At 36.9% G+C, this 14858-nt stretch overlaps 1 protein-coding gene across 1 annotated transcript in view; it reads right to left on the bottom strand.

Moving 5' to 3' along the window:
* CCDC141 (coiled-coil domain containing 141) overlaps nt 1-14858 on the bottom strand; it is a 199882-nt gene that overhangs the window by 70860 nt on the left and 114164 nt on the right. The window contains exon 7 of the mRNA XM_080799858.1: nt 6436-6630. Within this exon, the coding sequence (XP_080655984.1) occupies nt 6436-6630 (195 nt within the window). The remainder of the gene's footprint in view (nt 1-6435; nt 6631-14858) is intronic.

The following is a 14858-nucleotide window of genomic DNA, read 5'->3' as shown; positions in this document are numbered from 1 at the left end:
CAATACCATGGGAATACTGAAAAATAAGCAATTAGTGCTGCCTGGAGACTTCTTGGAGGAGGAGGTACAGGTGATAACATATCTCTTCACACAGCATTACTCCCCTTCTCAAATATGACACAGAGATTGAGCTTGAAATTTGTGTTCCTCATGTATTAAAGTAATTAAGCTCTCTGCTTTCAAAATGACCTCATTCCAATGACCTTGGATCAATGCAATCTCTTATGAAAATGAAATTTGGCCTTGAAACTCCATTGGTTTGTAATATTTCACTGCTTTCAATCATTCCTACAATTATTGAGCACCCACAACCCAAAAGGCACTGTTCTAGGTGTTCTGTTCTGATGAATGCAAAGTAAAATAGACATGTTTCTTACCCTCAAGGAGCTTTAATTCAGCAAAGGAAAGGAAATCTACCCATAGATGCCTACAATACAAAGGAGAATATACTTAATGCCAATGGAGAGATGCAACAGTTTAAAATTGTACGTGGAAGGGAAACCAATAAATATACTCCTGACTTGCTTAGAAGTCACTTGATAGTTTTATAGAGAAGGATACTCATGAGTGAGTGACAGTAAAACTGAATGTCTGTTATAAGACTACTTAAATATGGACTGAGTTGTGGGCTCTCATGAGAAATGTAAGATGTTTAAGGTATTTCTTGTTTTTGATAAGTTTTCTATTATATACAAATAATTTTATGGTCAGAGTTTAGCCATATTTCTCGAGTATATGCTGTGGTTTAAATAGCCCATCCTTGAGTTCTAAAACCAAAGGTTACTAAACCATTCTCTCAGAGGGAATACAGGAGGTGAGAAAATTAAGGTATCATTTGCTTCCATATCAGGAGGTTTGCCTCATCATGATTTAAGTCCTTAATATCGCTTCATATTTAAGGATATGTTCAGCAAAAGATAGAAATTTCTTTTTTTTTAATTTTATTTATTAATTTATTTGAGAGAGAAAGCATGAGCAGAGGAGGGGCAGAGGAAGAAGAGAGACAGGATCCCAAGCAGAATCTGTGCCGAGTGTGGAACCTGATGCAGGGATTGGTCTGACAACCTGAGATCATGACCTGAACTGAAACCAACAATCAGATGCTTGACCAACTGAGCCACCCAGACATCCAAGACAGCAACTTCTTAGCATGCTATTCAAGAAGTTCCTAACCCCCTGATTGCTTCTACCACTTGTCTCTCATCATTCTGGGCTTCCACCCTACATTCTTGACAAAATGAATTACCTTAGGTTTCCCAAACAAGGCACAGCTCTTTACTACTCAATTCCCCCCAACCCCTTCTTGCCCCAGCTTTTCATATTTAGCTCAATGTGCACCTCCTCTAGAGAAGCCTTCTTTGACACATTCCCCCTGGTCCTCTCCTCTGTGTTCTATAATATTCTATGCTCACTCCAAAAGCTTCGGGCTTCTTCCAAAGTGCCCAGCACTTCTGTTCCCTTGCCTCTCCTCCAAACTAGACTGAGAAAGTCTTGAAGGCAAGGATTGTATCTTTAATTGCTTTAGTTAAAGTATGTATATGATAAATGAAAACAGCAAGTATACAACACATTAGCCAAATGGAAATGTAGAAGAATGGAGAGAGTTAAAAAAAAAAGAGAGAGAGAGAGATGCTTTAGTGTTTTGTAAAAGAATGGAAAGTTGTTCTGGAAAGGAGAAATGTGAGACAGGCTGCCTAAGAATTATGAAATTGGAAATATCAAGGAAAGGGGTGTCCAATGACAATTAGCTTAATTTCTTGAATTCATTTATATCATCTTAACAAATTCCTTCTGAATAATATTTTTTAGGTCCTCTACTTGGACAGGTTTCTTCATTCTTCAATCTATACAACTGGGCCATTTTATTTCATTGTTTCCCATATCTGTCCTAAAATGTATCTATTTTGAAAATGGGAAAACAGTACATATACAAATGGAAAAAAAAAACTGTACCAAATTCCATTCTTAATTATTTTGTGTTCATCTGAAACAATTACATTGCTGTAGGCATTACTGGTGTGCATTGCTGTACATATCTTGAAAAAGCAACAGTATCTATTTAAAAGACAATACACTTTCGGCAGTGATGGCAGAAGAGGAGAAGCTATGACAATCATTATTTCAAACTGCTTTTGGTGTGTTGCGCTAGGTGTTGTAGCTTTTGTTCCATTTTGCTTTTAGGCCGACCACCCAAGAACCACACCATGTAGATTTGGCCTCAGTCTTCACAGCTTGCTTTCCCCAAAGAAATCATGTGCCTGAGAACAGGAAGCAAGGGAGATGAGACTGTATGACCAATCAGCCATGTTTTACAGCTTCAGGTTCAGTCATTGCTGTAATATAAATTCAGGTTCACACTGTGCTGCTCTTGAAGCATATATATTTATGCTTAAGCATATATATTTGAATCACATTCTTTAAACAATGATAAGTACTCTATGGGTGATTGACCCACCTCACCCAACTCATTTTTTGTGAATTTGCTAGAAATATAATAAATAAGATCATCTACATTCAAGAAAGATGAAAATTCGGCGGATCCAGATGAGTTACTATAATAGGTGCTATGTTCATATTTCATGCCAGGTCCTAATAACTTAGCAACATCTGGTAATTAGAGAAAGACTTCTCCAATCAGTTATCATCCCACATTGACAATCAACCCTTCTTATATTTGTTGCTAAATGATTTAGCAGTAAGTTCGCCAGCACAGGAGATAACTCTAAAATGGAAAAGAAGCATCTCAGGTTCTTAAGTTACATGGTTCAATACACTTGAATCCAGTGGCTGGTTTATGACAGCATCAGTAGCAACATTCTGAGGTCCTATGGGCTAAAATCGCCACCTACTGTTCACTCCAGGTACAAACCGCCATACCTCAAGCCAAAGGCTATAGACACTCTGAGTAAGAAACACTCTCGAGTCTTGAATATTAATCAATCATCAACTTCTAGAGGAATTAAAAGGTAAACAATTTCACTCCTAAATCCACAGGGCAAAGGCAGTGGGGCACTCTCGTCAATGTGGATTATTAGATGATAACTGAATTTTATTGAATTTCACAGATTGAAAATATATTCTCGATTTTTTGGTATAAAAGTTCTCTGCTGTATCCCCAAAATTTAGAACAGTAATTGACACACAGTAATTGTTCAGTAAAATAGACTAAAGAAATGAATCCTTAAAGAAGAAGGGTAATTGTTGATCACACTACTTACTTAAAGACTTCACTAAAAGAAATTATTATGACTTTTTTCCTAGCAAGTAAGAATATCTGTATCTAAAATTGATAAAGAGATGAGAATGAATTAAAATGAAGGGAAAGGGGAAAAGGGAGAATTTCCTTCTGCTTGCAACAAAAATACAAGCAACATATGATAAAAATCCAGATTAAAAGAAGAACTATATGTGATATGGAAGCATTAACAATAGTTAATTCCGAAGATGGGATTATGACATCCTTTTTATTTTAACAAAATTTTTAAAAAGTGAAAGCTGTATTTTTAAAATCATACACTCCACTTTTTACTGAGCAAATACTCCAGCTGTTGACATTCAGTCATTCATATATTACCCATGACACTAACATATTTTCTCACGGTGGTATTTGGCACAAATATTGAAGGAGAATATTGACCTAGCTTTAACAAAGTTGGAATAAGAGGTTGTTTGCTGAACAAATAATTCACTTATCAAGAATGGAATTGGTTTTCAAAGCAAATATCGTTTTTTAAAGCACTGACTTCCTCTTCCTTTCACAGCGCTGTATGTGTTGGGAGAGTCACTAGTGCTCCTGCCCATCATTATTGGTATGCCAAGAATGCCTACCACTGACTCCTCTTTACTGGGACCATTTCTCAGTGTTGGGTTTACAGCCAGCAACCTTCAGGGCTGAGGAAATGTCTCCTTCAGAGACAAACAGCAGGCTGGATTATTGTTTGCCATCAAACAGAAGACGCCCCAAGCTTAGGGTTCCCCTCCTGGATCACCACCTGCTGCATGTACAGTCACCCAGCGGGACCCATCTGCATCGCTCCCACCCCTGGGAATTGCGACTTGGGAAACTGACATGATGCATTGACATTTAGATTCTTGTTTTTGTGAGTAATAAGATCTTTCAAAATAGAAGTCTCTCAAAACTGACAGAAAAGTCATGTGTCTTTTGTGAGCATACACAAAACGGGCAAGTTAGCATGTTAGCTTGAAATTTTGGGTAAAATTTCAGATATCTCATAGTTCTTGACAACATGACTTCACCTAGGGATAGGGATGTTCACAATTTAAAAAACCCAGTGCACCCAAGGTATAGTAAAATGAGTGTGGAAAAGGAAATTCAGTGCTTCAGAGATTATATAAATTGAAAATACCCCTTACCTAGTGTAAATGGAATTTTCAGACTAGAAAAAAAAAATTAAAGGACTTTTACATTATATTAATGTTTAAATCCAGCTCTTTACTTCAACTAGGGCTATTTATAAGTGCTATGTGAAAAAGCTAAAATACTGAGAATTTTGTAAAATGTGGAGATCCCACAATATAAATAAAAGAGAAAAATACCATTTACAACTCTTAAAAAAGAGTTTCCTTCTTTAATTTAATGGATTTGCCCACTACCTTATTTCATCATTTACTGCTTCTTCATAATACGATAAATATTTCATTTTTAAAATCATGATTAAATATCCACTTTCTACGCTCTGATTTCTATTTTTGCTAAACTAAAAGCAACTATCACGTTTCACATCGACTCTTAAATTTGGAGTTAAAAATTAATTCCTTGATGCTTTGAAAAGGGAGAGCAAATTCTGTACTTTTCTAAGTGCCACTTGGCTATAGAGAATGCTATAGTATGGATAATATAGAATGGATAAATCCCAATGGAACCAGTTATGATTTAAATGCCATGGCATTTCAAATGATGAAACAGGGAATCTAGAAGTCAAGTGTTGAGACTTAAGAAATATAATTTCTTAGGATTTGATCTGAATTGCCATTGCTATATGAATTTGAGAATGTAACCATTCCATTTTTTTTTTTTTACTATTACTATTACAAGAAATGTCATTCTTTTTCCCTCAAGGCCCAGAAATAATGTAAGAAGAAAGCCTCCCTGGGAAGTTATCAGATAATGAGAATGGAGAAAGCAAGAGCAAGAGAGTAAGAACTAAGGAGAGAGGGAAACTACATTTTGCAGGGCTGAACCTATAGGGTTTGTTCTAGAAGTGTTGTTTTATCAGAGCAACATGTTCTATAATGGTCTTCCTTAGAAATGGCATTAACTGACTGACATATGACCCACTTATTTTATAGGATGAGGGTGTAATGTGTGTTAGAAAGTCTCTTATTCGAAAACAGGAATGTTGAAGAGGAACTTACCTAGCACCCTACCATTTACTTAGTTCAGCAGCTCCAGTAACATGCTCCGTACCTTCTCTTCAAACAAAAAAAATCCCAAACAAGTAATTTGCCAAAATTTCCTTAATTTTTTTCTGTACTTCTAGCAACTCTATTTTAGAATTCTAGTATTCATCCTTTTCAAGTTTCCTATCATTAAGGAAGCTCAAAATTAAGGAACTATTTTGATATATACCAGGACAGTATATTCAGATTGTTGATATCATGACTTTAAATCACAATATACCTACCTTCTAGGGGTTACTTACTCATTTCCTGTCACATTGTCCAGTTTGAAAAACATCAGTGATATTTAAGGTAGTAAACAATTCCAGCAGGGCAGTTTGAAGATGTATATTAGATTGGAAAAGGTAAAAGAAATTTTCAAATAATATCACCAGCTTCGGATATACAATTGAGATGAACATGTAGACATTACCACTCACTAAGAGCCACCTGCTACAGTCAACCAGGAGAAGCAGAGCACTTCTCCAAGTCCAGAAGACCTGGAGATGTTCCAAAGCGAGATTTCCCCTTGGCTGACCTTAAAATGCAAGACCAAGGCAGGGCAGTTAGGTCAAGGCTCTGCTTCTAGCCTTGTGGTTTGCCTGTAGAAGGTTTGCAATATTCATGTATCTTTACCTGATAAATGAAAGAAAATTTTTCAAAGGGAAATAGTTTTTTTGGTAAAAGTTTCACAGTGTTCTTTTCACCTTAATATATTTTATGGTAATTCTCTTACTCCAGGAGAAGCACTGCAGTGTCAGCACAAGTGTCCCCCTCAAACAGCTCAATGACAGCTCTTTGATGGAACTCTTGTGGGGATGTTTTTTACATGTCAAAGCAAAGAGTCTCCTCGTTTTGAGAACCAAATGATGGCCATGATAGGAACACATTTTAGAAGCTCGATTTTGTTGCTATTAATTTTGAAACTCTACATGGAATCTAGACTTCCGTGATGTACTCCAGCCTACTGAAGTAATGAGTATCTTACTGGTCTGCCCTGATTACCTAAAATTACCAACATGGCTTCATACTGACCTTATTCGTACTGCAAAAAAAACCATTTGCCTTTTTTAACCAAGTTTCCCTCTCCGCCATGAGCTGACAACATTCTCCTTGAAGCTGGTGCAGTTTCTGGTTAGAGAGCCGTAGGTGCTCTTTCTCCACGTAGCCCCTGGACAGCAGAATCCCAAGGGCATCAGTCCTCAGCTTCTCAGCAGCAGAATTCCATTCCTACAAGAGATCACTCCAGTTTATTTACACATCCTCCTCTTTGTAGACTCTGACAAGATGCAGGGAACATTTCGATGTATTGAACGTATCAGAAACCTGTCACTGTATTTTCAAATCATGACAGAGTAAATGCCACATTCCAAGATTGGTTTGAGTACCAAGACACAGATTAAAAAAAGAGAGAGTTTGAGTACCAAGATGCAGATTTAAAAAGAGAGAGAGAGAGAGAAGGACAAAGGAAAGAGGCTAGAAAGAGAGTGGGATAATAGCAGGAAAGGGCAGGGCAGTTGGGGTGTGTGATTGATGGAGTGGCTGGTTGCCCTGAACACAGGCCACTTCCCCTTCCATTAATGCTGTCTGAAAACAAACCCCCAAAATTGTCAACAGCGTTTTTCAGTCTCTAACTCATCATGACCTGTTTTCATTCATTTAAATATAAGAAGTCTATCTCATCTCCCACAATTCAGTCTCACTGCCAGTGTGGGCAAATGTGTACAAGAAAGGAAGGGAAATCTCATATTTTATGGCTGCTGTGTTTGTACGTGCCTACACTTAGAATTGAAATTAAGATCTGTTATTCTCCACAAAATTAATAGTTGTTATTGCGTAGTATTCCCTCCTTCCTGACCTGAGTCTCACCTCTCAATGCTTCATTCTTAGTGGTATATAAACATTTCAGGGAAAGAAAAGAGGTAGGTTTTTACTTTCTGTTACAAGAAGAAAAACAGTAAGTAGAGAAGAAAGAAAATTAAAGTTGGAGTAAACCGAACATATTAACAATTTATTTAAAGGTGAATTTAAGTTTCTTGCAAAAGAACTGAAGCCAGATTCAGCTTCTTAAAATAATGCTTATCTCTAACATGGCTGTCTTGTGAGTGAATTTTTGGTACCCGTCTCAGCTGAGACTGAGCTGTACGCAGAAGCTGTTTGTTACAACATCAGAAATTTAGCGCCAGATTTCAAAAATTACTGTCTGACTCCATCCTGGCTTGTTCCCCATGGCAAAATGTCCTGTTATTAAGTTACATCTGTTACATTTTACTGTGCAAAATCAGTATAATAATAAAAATAAGTATAATTTTAGTGCAATTTACCATACTTTATTCATTCATTCATTTCAGAATACATACTAAAGGTTATGCACCTGGTACTATGCTAGGATAGATGGCTTGCAGAATGCAAAGAAAGAATAAAATGTAGTTCTTTCCTTTAACAATATAAAACTGCTATTTTACTTCACTTTCATATATACTTACATTATCAACTGTATGAAATATATGCTGGTCCTATAAAGACGTCCTGATGGCTCAACTAATGGAAATAGCAAATGTGTGATTCTTCAGCCTGACTACATCAGTGATGGTAATGGAAAATAGTATTATCATGGTTGATCATACTCTCAGCCTTCGGAGAGAATGACCAAAAGTGAGAGGAGAGGATTGTTAAAATAAAAAACAAATGGAGACCCACCCTAAAAACTGCTTGTGCAGACAAAACCAGTTTAGTCATACAAACAAAGCTTAATTTAGCTTATTTTGTGAGACTGACTTGACCTGGGTCATTTCTTGTTTATGCCTCTAGAAATTATAAGCAAAACTTGAATCTTTCCCAAGGTCGATATGAGGTAACCACTGACCTAGTCCCTATCATTTAAGAAAATTCCAATGTTATAACCAATAATTGTGAAGAGGAAGCAGTCACTGCTTCCTCACTATATAAGCTGCTTTATAATAATATATCCCTGAGCCTTGTTCCATGTTTTGGGATGAGTGCTCTGGTTTGCAAACTGTCTTTTTGGTGTGTGCACAATAAACTTTTACTAATTACTACTTTGGTGATTCATTGGTTCTCCTCCTGTTATTTGCGAACTTTTGACACTCCAAATTGCTCAGTGGGTGCAAAATCAATATTCTTAAGCATGAATATGGGCTACATGATTTCTCAAGATCCTTCCTTTTTTAAAGCACTATTAAGTTCCCACTTAAAGACAGCTAATATGGGCCATGACATTCTTTCATAAAGCACTATAAATATCCCTCCCACTTAAAAACTGTTACCTTAACCTTATCAGGAAAGAACAAATGTTTTTAAAGCAGTTAGCACCATTTCGGGCACATGTAATAGGCATTCTCTAAACGTTAGTTCCCCTTTACATTCCATCAGTTTTATCATGGTTCACTAGCTGCCCCAAATTTGTTCTTCATGGGAATTTGTTTCTCAGCTCTAAAATAATGATAGTGGAAGGATTCTCTAAATGTTATTGGCCCACGTTATATATTGATCAGTATTATGGGATAAACAAAATAAAGCAGGTTTCTTTACTGCAGGCCTTCTCAGAATCCTTCATATGTTAATGTGCTTTGAGACTCCTAGTTGAAAGTGTGGTTTGAAATATTCTGGACAAGGAGGCCTGTGTGGCTCAGTCGTTAAGCATCTATCTTCAGCTCAGGTCATGATCCAGGGTCCTGGGATCGAGACCCCATCAGGCTCCCTGTTCAGGGGGCAACCTGCTTCTCCCTCTTCCACTCCCTCTGGTGGTGGTCCCTCTCTCACTGTGTCTCCTTCTAGCAAATAAATAAAATTAAAAATATATATATTCTGGACAAACTGTTTTGACCATGAAACCACACGTTTACTGATCATCTCTGGGGACCAATGCTCCAGTTGGAACAATGTTGGGAAATTCTGTTATTGTGCTAAGAGCAGATGAATCACCTAGAAGTTCACCTGTTTTCATAAGTCTGTCTGTGTCTTTCCTTGTTGATTTTGTCTCTATCCCTCCAGCTACCCAACTAGTCCATTTTCTGTCTTTTGTACCCATTCTCTTATTTTCTGTTAAGATCTGTGGGGTATGAATCCTCAATGGACTCAAGAAATGCTTACTCTGTTAAAACAGAACAAAGCAGGTAATTCTTTCAAAAAGCTATCATTGACCAGAATCTTCATGTTCATTAGCAGAAGACCACTTAACAAATATGAAGAACCAGGGAAGGCCTAGAGAGCTAAGTAGAAGGAAATAGAAAAAGAGTTAGGACATGGAGAAAGAGATTATGGCCTTTATGTGTTCAGCCTGGACAACACGAAACCCTAAGGTGTAGGTATCTTAATTCTCTGCAAGATAGTATTGATTTTTCTTTCTGTATGCTAAGCACTGTACTAAATGATTTACACGTATCACCTCATTCACTCTTCATCACATCCCTACAAGGTAGGAACTGCTTTATCCTCATTTTACAGATGAGGTAATCGAGGTTTAGAGGTATTAAGAACTTGCCTAGATTCTCAACACTAGTAAGTGAAAGAGCCAGAGTTCAAATTCGGGTAGTTTGACTTTAGACCCTGTTTCTCAATCTCAGTGCTGACCTCAGCATTTCAGAGAGGAGAGGTGATGGGAAGTGTTTTTTACTGCATAGAAAGGTTAAATCTATTGGTTTAGAATTACAGAGGTGAAAGTTCTATGAAACCCGAATAAGGCCTTAGAAATGAGAAAATTCTTAAAAGACCCTGAGATTTTTTTTTTATTTAGAATCAGAAACTTCCTTAATACCCACCTGTTACATATAGAAATGAGAATTTACAGCCTAAACTCAAGCTTAATTTTGCTCAGCGAATGGACCAAAATAATAAAACTCTTCTCTGTGAATAAGAAGGGAAATACCTATTCTCTAACAGTGTTCATAAATCTGCCTTTAGCATAAATTTGGCAAACAGTATTAAAGAAAGACCTCTGGAGTGGAGCCAAATCTTTGAAACCACACTTCAACTCTGTGCTTCACATCACATTTATAAAAAGTGGGCTATGACCTTCTAAGGAAGCTGTAAAGGACCATTTTGTGGCTCGTATCTTTTCTTATCCTCCATCCCCTGTCTTCTTAATTGCATTTCACAGGAACTCTGTGGGTATTAAATGAAGTTGGGTCCATTCAATATTTCTATTCAATCTTCTCAGAAAATTGGTTCTGTTTTCTTTGGGCAATCCACGCGCAGTTTCTGATGCATTTCTGTAACATTTTGATGATGTATTTCCCCAGCCATTTTTCTTAGGGGATGCGTCCACTATTTTATTTTTAACCTAAGATGTTCCAGAGTCATCAGAATCCATCACACTATTCTTAAAAACTTAGCTGTCACTGTTGTCAGGGCCGGTGGAACCCAATGGGGAAAATCATGGTCCGTTTTCGCCAGCTTTTGCTGCCTGCCTGCTAAGTGTTAAACCTCTGACTGAGTTTCAGTCCCTCTGCAATAACATATTTCCAGTACATGTCCCTGCCAGCTGAAAGCCAAAGCCTGCCATTTCCTTGATTTTCAGTCTTGACAGAGAAACGTGCATATGTCTGCCTGAGTAAAGACGTGTGGCACTGTGTGCTCCTGGGCTCGGGCTGTCTCCTCGGGTCACTCCGTTTTTTCCCTTTTTCACTCTCAGTGGTTACCCTTTTACACTGTACCTTTCACCGTTCCATCTGCTGAGGAAATTGAGCTTCTGTTGGATCCCTTGATTGAAAGGGTACTTTTAAGAGGATTAGTGCGGATAGACAAGAAGGTGAAAATGATTTCTTCTGCCTTTTCTATACTCCCAGGTTAGCTCTTCAAATGAAGTTATGGATTGGCATAAAAATTACCCAGCAGGTAGATTCAAAGAGTAGAAAGTAGAAAGAAAGAATATCATCACAATATGTTTAGTAAGTTTTTATTCACAGGAAACTTCACTGTAGGTGAAGGGGTCTAACGACCCAAAGCCATGTGGTAAATTATTTTCATTATAAACCTGACTTTAAAATGTAAATTTTAAGTGGGGGAAGATGGACAGGGAAGAATAGAGGACGTATTTATAAACCACTAAGAAAATACCAGCTGTGGAGATGACGGGCCAAAATCACATCTGGCTGAAGCATCTGTGGAGCTCATGTATAGTCTGCATAGCATGGCTATTTCCTAGGACATCGCATTAGACACAACCCATTTCTTGTTCATTCTCTAAATCTATAGTCCCATTTGGTTCAGCACCAAGGAGAATTAACTCATTGACACAAAATCATAGAATTGTACACGATTGTATTCATCGTTGGTACAAACAAAATAAACCTGGCAATTTTAATCAGAGAATATTTGAAAGTCTGTTTTGAGCAGGAATTTCTTTTCAGAGGAAATTTTTATGCTTTTAAAGAGTGGCAGTGAGCCACTGAAAAGCTGGAACTCTGATTATGCCCAGTTGGACTGCAAACTGGGCCAGAGTTTCGTCTCTTGCTCTGTTCCCAGGCATTTCCACACTGACCTACACAAAAGCAAGGATCTTACTAGAGCACTGGGTCCCATCCCACAGTTGGGTGGTACAGAGCTCAGGGTCCACACGCCATTTGAACTAGGCCTTCACTGTGATGCATTTCGGCAAAGGTCTTGATTGCAAACAGGAAAAACTGTGATTTTGTGTCACCTAAAGATAAAAGAAGTGTGGTGTTTCACCTCCCAACCATTAGGCAGAGAACCCCAGCTACTGAACCAGGGAGAGCTTATGGGTAAGAGCAGAGAACTGGACCTAGAAATACACTTTTTATTCCAAACTTAGTAAGTGGTCTCAAGTAGGGTATTTTGTTTTTCCAAGCCTTACTTCCCTTGCAATGCAATGACCACCATCACCACACATATGCCTCTGCTTCTCTAGTGAATCACCTATAAATTGAGTGATGGATTGCTGTGCTTCGAATTCCCAGATTTTAGGCCCTCCTAAAATTTGGGATTTTAGCTGTATTTTCCATAATTAATCCTAGTGGGATTAGAACTGACAGTCTATAGTAGAAATGACAGATATCATCAAAATAATTTTTGAGTAATAGTTGCTTTCTCTTTTCTCTGTCTATTCAAATATTCCAAAAGTCACAGTAAAAACGATGGCTTGAAAGTTTCTTGTTTCCCTTATTCTGCTCAGTGCATGGTTACCAGGTGGGCTTGTCGTTCAGCTGCTCGGAGTAGGGTGCTTGTTGTTAATACTGAAGCAAATAGATGTGTGGCAGAATAAATTTTTAAAATCAAATAAAATCTTAACAAATTGCACTCATGAGCAAATCTTCAGAGTGATGATTAGAGCAAAAATACATTTATTTTTTCTTCCTTAGTTCAACATAGTTTTGGGATGAAAATTTAATTACATGGGAAGTCAGGGAGACATTTTTTTGAAGATTTGTGTTTTCCAAGAATCATTATTTTTTCTTTATTGTCTTGTCCTTGTTGCTTTTCTTAGATTTCTTGTTCCTCTTAATCACATTTTCTTTGAGTTGAATAAGTAAGGAGCAGAGCCAGATTTGGGTGTATTGGTGTTTCCATTTTTAATAAAAATTAATAAAGTCTTGCTGTCCAGATTATTTGCATCTAACACAATTTGCCTACAATCAGATTATGCCACTAGCTGACGAGGTGGTCCCAGATTATATTAATGTTTTCAGAGGACTTATTGTTTAATTTTCTAGCACATGTATTGGAGAGAACTTCAGAATCTCAACATGTAATTCAACTACAGGGAGAACTATTAGGTTTAGATGTTCACCTGTTGTGAGGATTTTCCTAAATGAAATAGATTAAGTTGGGAAATGGGGGAAATATTCATATATGTTACATCCACAATGCACATCATATATAAACTAGAATAACGGCCCTTAAATCTGGCTGACTGTCAGTATTTCCTAGAAAAAAATTTAAAACATGCTTTCTCACACCTACCCTATATTCATTGAATCATTATTGGAAGAAGATGTATTTTTAAAAATCAGCAGCATTTTATTTGAAATCAGGAGCAAAAAAATTTTGGAGCTAGACTAGAATATTCCAAAATATTGAATGACTAAGTAACAATAGACCTATAGAATTTCTGCATAAGCGTAACAATACATGAGAAAGAATGATTAAATAATACAAGTGGTTTTAACCTTGTAACTTTAAACTTAGTGCTATAAAATCAAAATTTTAAAATTTTAAAATTAATAATTAAAATTAATTTTAAATTAATTAAAATTAATATTTAAATTTTAAAATTTTGTATTAATGCCTCCCAAATCTAAAATTTAACTTCTGTTTTCCAAATTACTTCATTCGTTCAATGAGTACTGTGTCAGGCTGTGGAAGATACAATGACGAATAGTCTTTACTATTACACTCCTTAAATGATTAATACAGCAATCCATCATGAATTTAAAACAGTCCTACTTCAATGTCGAATATCATTAGTCTTAATTCATAAAGATGAAATTAAGGCATTTCTTTCTACTTTGTACTTTCTTCACATTATCATGTCAGGCAGATAAGCCACTGATTTAAAAGGGAAGCAGAAATTTGGCAGGAGGGAGAGAAACCTGAAAGTATAAAACTCATCTAGTTTTTTTCCCCAATTTTTTTCTTTTTAAGATTTTTACTTATTTATTTGAGTGTGTGTGAGAGAGAGATAGCAGGAAAGGGGGGGAGGGTCAGAGGAAGAAGCAGACTCCCTGCTGAGCAGGGAGCCCAATGCTGGACTCATCCTAGGACTCCAGAATCATGACCTGAGCTGAAGGCAGTCACTTAACTAACTGAGATATCAAGGTTCTCCTTAAATTTTCTTTTAATATTTTGTTCATTCATTTGAGAGAGAGAGAGAGAGCACAAGCAAGGGAAGAGGCAGAGGGAGAGGGAAAAGCAGACTCCCTGTTGAGCTGGGAATCCAACGTGGAGTTCGATCCCAGGACCCTGGGATCATGACCCGAACCAAAGACAGATGTGTTTAACTGACTGAGCCACACAGGTGCCCTCCAAATTTTTCTATACATTTATATGGTTGTTTTAAACTTTCTTTACAAACTTTTTATAACCATATTTATAATATGTATATTCTTTATTGTAGGAAAAGCCCTTACCTTTAATGATGTGTAAGAAATCACTCATCTCCTACAAAATCTAGTCAAAGGTAGAATTTCTTCAACTCATCTCCTTTCATACAGGTTCAGTTTTCAGCTAATCACTATGCATATGATTGGGATTCTCTCTCCATACTTTCTATACTCAATAATCTATGAATCAGCAGCAAAAATTATATTGTGATAGATACTTCATAACTCTCCTATACTATAGACAGTCTAATCTCAAAAGCATTATGTAACAAATCTTAAGAACACCTAACTAACACAAAATAGATCATTGTAAGTGCAAGTGAAAAACTAAACAGTGTTCAGTGGAAGAAAAAATAAATTCTGATTTAGTAATCTGGG

The sequence above is a fragment of the Martes martes genome, assembly GCF_963455335.1.
Source record: "Martes martes genome assembly, chromosome: 3".
Taxonomy (NCBI): Eukaryota; Metazoa; Chordata; class Mammalia; order Carnivora; family Mustelidae; genus Martes; species Martes martes.
This window is presented reverse-complemented; position numbering and strand designations above follow the sequence as displayed.